At 46.9% G+C, this 5,340-nt stretch overlaps 1 protein-coding gene across 4 annotated transcripts in view; it reads left to right on the forward strand.

Annotated features, from left to right (window-relative positions):
• The window catches only part of KLHL18 (kelch like family member 18), a 52,012-nt gene that overhangs the window by 31,250 nt on the left and 15,422 nt on the right, over positions 1-5,340 (forward strand). For 3 of the 4 annotated variants that reach the window (XM_011375325.2, XM_011375326.2, XM_011375327.2), the window contains 2 exons: positions 2,885-3,025; positions 5,119-5,317. In XM_011375325.2, the coding sequence (XP_011373627.1) occupies positions 2,885-3,025; positions 5,119-5,317 (340 nt within the window). Of the gene's footprint in view, positions 1-303; positions 431-2,884; positions 3,026-5,118; positions 5,318-5,340 lie in introns of those variants that run through there. The other variant, XM_011375328.1, reaches the window with a different exon arrangement.

A 5,340-nucleotide genomic window follows, 5' to 3' on the forward strand; every position in this document is an offset into this window, starting at 1 on the left:
TGTTAGAGAAACCAGGTCTTTGAGTTGATGTGGGAGTTGGGAGGGGTGCAGCAAAGCCCACCATATAAGTAAAAATTACTGCTCAAGGCTTTCAGGCTTACATTTTTTAACCATTTTAATACCTCATTAAAATATTGTTTACATTCTTGATGGGTCTCCATGCTAAGCCTTGGCTGTCGTGTAGTGGGATGCCTCCAGTACCATCCCCATGGACAGAGGGTTAAGCTGTGGAAGGGGCAGGTTGGGTCTTTGTGTTTGCATTCCTCAGTCTCTATCCTTGTTTTTACTTTTGCCCACAGATTGGGGACCACAAATTCAGTGCTCACCGGATCGTCTTAGCAGCCTCTATCCCGTACTTCCACGCTATGTTTACAAATGACATGATGGAGTGCAAGCAGGACGAGATAGTGATGCAAGGAATGGACCCAAGGTACCATACCCCTCCATTAGGTGTCACAGGCTGCTCCCAGGTGCAGCTTCAGCCTTGTGCCTGGTGCCATTTGGAGCCTGCAGCAGGATACAGTATTTGTATCTGGCATGTTCCACACACATAGTAGGTGATTAGTAAACAAATTAGAGCCTCAGCAGGTGACCTGAGACAGTTAAAATGAGAGTTTTGATGTATTTTTACTCTGTTAGAGTACATATTTAATAGGAATAAATTTAAGATACTTTTTTTTTTTAGCAAGGACAGGTACAAAGCTGATGGTATATAATCCTGTGCACTTGTCCGTGCTAGCCATTCTAACTGGCAAAATAGTTTTTCAGATAAATGTCTTTATTCATTGCCCTTCTCATCCATCTAAAGCAGTGTCGTCCATTAGAACTTCCTGCAGTGATGGAAACATTCTGTACTCTCCAGAATGGTAGCCACTAACCACATGTAGCTGTGAGCATGTGAACTGTGTCTAGTGGGACTGGGGAACGGAATTCTACATTGTATTTAATTTTAATTTTAATGTAATTTCAAATAGCCATGTGAGGCTAGTGGCTACTGTGTGGGCAGCACAGGTATAGAAGATAGCAGAAATCGTCGTTATTTGATAGATGAGAATATTGAAGCCCAAGGAGCTCAAGTTCAAAGGTTATCTCATCTAAACATCTTTCATCCAGGACAGCCCTCCATAACAAAGAATAACGTTGACTCCATATGTCTACAGTGTTGAGATATAGAAAGTCTGCCCTACACCTACAGTAATTTAGGGGCAGGAGGCAGTAACATAACTCCTGAAATCACATCGTTTAGGCACTTAAAGTTGTCCTTACATCTAAAGTCACTTACTACTAGAACCTCTTCGTGGAAATACTTTCCTGATTTCTGTCTGAAGACTTTATATAAACATTCCATAGTATGCCTTTTGGGGCCTTGAAAGGAAAAAACCCTGTTTATGTGACTTAAAAGATTTTGCTGCAAGTATGTGAACTGAGGCTGCATATTTATATCCAAGGGTCCCCTGTATACCTACTACGTGCCTGGCCTTGTTCTGGGGTCTGGGAATGCAGCAGCAAACATGACACACAAGGTGACTCAGGGCACTGATATCCTCCTTGGAGGAGAGACATTAAACAAACCAGTAACTCTGCAACACTAGCCTGTAATCTGTCATTTATTGCCTAACTTCTTCATCTCACAATGGTGAAAACTAGGGGGAAAGGAGCTTGGGAACTGTGGTACCCACTGGGTGACTGAAGGTGATCTGCCCCCGGACACCGAGAGGGTTTATACACCCACTGCAAGGCAGAAGTCTCAGGCCAGGTAGTTGTAAGGAAAGACACAGAAGTGGGTCTCCAAGGGCTGTTGTACACTCTCTTCTCTGGGTCAGTATCTGAAAGAGCCGTACTAATCACCATGCACGGTCCAGGTGCTGCCTTTAGCAGGGGTAGACCGAGCACCTGTAGTATGTGCTGCTGCAGGCACTGAGGTATACCATTGGGAAAACAGAAAGCTTCCTAATAGCAGGGATCTGGCAATAAACATACACACATGGAATGGCTAGGAAGGGAAAGTGATAACAAAAAAGTAAAGAGTAAAGGCTACAAACCATGGTGGGCGGTCTGCTATTTCAGGGCGATCAGGGAAGGCCTCTGATGAGGTGACATTTGAGCCAAGACCTTAATTGAAGTGAGGGAGTCAACCATCTAGGGGAAGAGCCCTCCAAACAGAGGGAGCAGCCAGTGAAAAGGCCCTGAGGTGAGAGCGTGTTCAGCATGTTGGACTAGAGTGAGGGGGACAGAGTGGAAGGTGAAGTCAGAGAGATGGAGAGGGGCCAGACCACATACAGCCCTATGAGTGGAATTCGGATTTCATTCTCTGTTGGAATTGGAAGGGAAAAAATGTTGGAATTCTCATTCTAAAAATTTATCCCAAAGAAATAATAATCCAAAAACATTATTTAAATGACAATCAGATGGTAATAGCTATCATACCTACCAGTAAAGGAAATAAATGATAGTATATTTTCATGCCGAAATACTATATAGCAGCCACTAAAAATGATCAACGTGAAGGCAGTGAAGCAACATGGGAAATGGCCTCAAAAGTATTATATGATTATATCCATACAAATTATGCACGCAGGCAAGTAAGGACTGAAAACGAACCTAGAAAAATGACCATCATTGACTCATTCAGTAGTGAGATTGTGGGTAATCGCTTTCTCTTTAGAATTTTCTGTTATAAAATTATTTGGGCAGTAAATACAAGAAGTAGAATGAGTCTAGATATGGCGAAGTAATTATTCCATTCCCATAGCTTCTCAAAGGGCCTGCGCTAAATGGGTTTCAGAGTGGGGCCCATCCATTCCCCAGGGAGTGACATCAGCTCACCGGGGGCCTGAGTCTCCTGTGGCCTGTCTCTGAAGAGCATCCTTCCTCTTTCCTCTAGCGCCCTGGAAGCTCTGATCAACTTTGCCTACAATGGCCACCTTGCCATTGACCAGCAAAATGTCCAGTCGCTGCTGATGGGGGCAAGCTTCCTGCAGCTGCAGAGCATCAAGGACGCCTGCTGCACGTTCCTTCGAGAACGGTGAGGTGATCGGATGGGCCTGGCCTGGAGTGGAGAGCGTGGCCATTTTACTTCTGGAATCCCTGCCAGTTTGCTGAGTCTTTGGGGCACACAGTTTTATGAAGAGAGTGAGCTGGGAAGGTTACTCTGTAGAAATGTCCTTTCTTGAAATCCGTATGAAGCAGTACCCAGTTCTTTGGGTTGAACCTTTGAGAAACATGACTTAGGAAGCCCCGCCTGCACTCTCCCTTGGCCTGACTCGTACCTCTTCGTCTGGTCCTCTTTCTCCAGTCTGACCAGCTGCTGATTCAGCTGACTGTTCTCACCACTGGTTTATTCAGTGCTCCCTGACCATTCCACAGACATCTCCATCTTTGTTTAGCTCCTTCCTCCTCCTTCAGTTTCTTGATCTTTGTTTTCCCTTCAGCTCTTTAAGAGTCCCCCCAAATTTTATCTCCTGGAATCCTCTGTCCCCTTGTCCCCTGAGAGCAATCATTGTAGGCTTTTTTAGGGTAAAGACCATGGATTATACCCCTACCTATGTCCAGCACTTGGCAGTGACCTCACTGAGCAGATGAGCCTCCTCTTCCCCCTCAAGAGGCAAAGCTCTTGGTCTAGTCAGAAAATAAAAACCGCCTTTTAACCACTAGAGGCTTTTGGGGGTGAGGGTTAGTGCTGGGCTGCACACAGGCAGGGAGAAACCAGAGCAGCGAGCGCCTTATGTGTGTGCTGCTCTCTAATGCCTGGTCTCCACCCGAGCACTCCGATCACCAGGTCCCTGGCCTGAAGGCCAGCATCCTTCCCACTGCACATCTGCCCTTCGAAACTTATCCCCTCTTAGAGCTGACCCCTCCCGCTCCTGTTCCATCTCCACCAACCCAGTTCACTCAGCAGTTCTGTGAACCTCACCTGCGGCCCACATCCTGCCCGTATGATGTTTGTGGATGTCACTGAGCACTGCTGGGTGTGCAGGCAGTCCTATAAACCATGGTCACAACACGTCACATGCAGGGGACACGCTGCTGGGCGTGGGTGAGTGGTTTCATCGTGAAGGAGGCGGTCCCGTTCCGGGTTTTGCAAGCGGAGGCCAGGTGGTGAGAGTGCAGCCCCGGAGCCTGGCTTGACCCTGCCCTTGACGCCTTCTGGCGCAGGCTGCAGGGCTGCATGTGGGCGTGTGGGGCACCGCTGTCTTTCCTCCTCGTTTCTGAGCTTCGTAAGGACACAGACTGGACGTGGTTCATCTCTGTGTTCCTACAGAACTTGGAGAATGATTAAGTAGGCACTCTGGAAAGGATTAAGTTGGCCACTCACAAGGGGACAGCAGCTCCCCCTAGGGGCTTTGGAGGTCATCACTGTCAACACTGGATCCAGGCTGGTACAAAGTCGTGTCACCTAAAAAGATGCTAAGAAAAGTGATTTTTTGGCCAAGGCAGTTTCTTCACGCCCCAGTGACATATCCTTCTTAGTTTCTCTGGCCTCAGTTTTCCATCTAAAAATGAGAGATAACTACTTGGCAGTGTTCTTGAAAAGGTTCTGGAGAAGGCCTACAAAAGGCCTGGGGAAGTACCTGACTCCCGATGGTGCTCAGTAGGTGATAGCAGCCTGGATGTCATAGCTGGCTGTCTGAACAATTAGACCCATCGTGCCCCTTTCTGTTTAAAAATAGAGAAAAGTGTAAGGGTCCCAGCATTAAGGAGGTCATCTCTCCTCGTGGTTTAAACTCTCATGCTACAACTTCAGTGCCTTCTTGGTGACCAAAGGTGGACACTCAACCAAGAATGTCAACAGGTCCTTCAGTATGTGTTCTAATCTTTCTCCTCTGAGAGCTACATCATAGGACTTTGCAGAGAGCACGTTCCATCTGGACGCACAGAACAGTAGGCCCAGGAGGCAGGGACCTTTGAGGATAATCTGTCTTAATTTTATACCTTTACAAGTTGAGTCCCAGAGAGGCGCCTGATGTCACACAGGGCATTTCCAAAGTTGAAGACAAAGTTTGTTGTTGTTGTTGTTTTTGGTTCTGTGGTTTTACCCAGAACCAACCTGAGAATGATCAAAGATAGCATTCTTTCTTTCTCTCAATTTTTTCTTTTCCTCTTTTCTTATGCCAAAAGGCTCCACCCAAAAAATTGCCTAGGTGTACGCCAATTTGCTGAGACAATGATGTGCGCTGTGCTGTACGATGCAGCCAACAGCTTCATCCACCAGCACTTTGTGGAGGTGTCCGCGTCAGAAGAATTCCTGGCCTTGCCCTTGGAGGACGTGCTCGAGCTGGTGTCTCGGGATGAGCTGAATGTCAAATCTGAGGAACAGGTCTGTAGAGCACACTGGCAGAC

The sequence above is a fragment of the Pteropus vampyrus genome, unplaced genomic scaffold (assembly GCF_000151845.1).
Source record: "Pteropus vampyrus isolate Shadow unplaced genomic scaffold, Pvam_2.0 Scaffold271, whole genome shotgun sequence".
Lineage (NCBI taxonomy): Eukaryota > Metazoa > Chordata > Mammalia > Chiroptera > Pteropodidae > Pteropus > Pteropus vampyrus.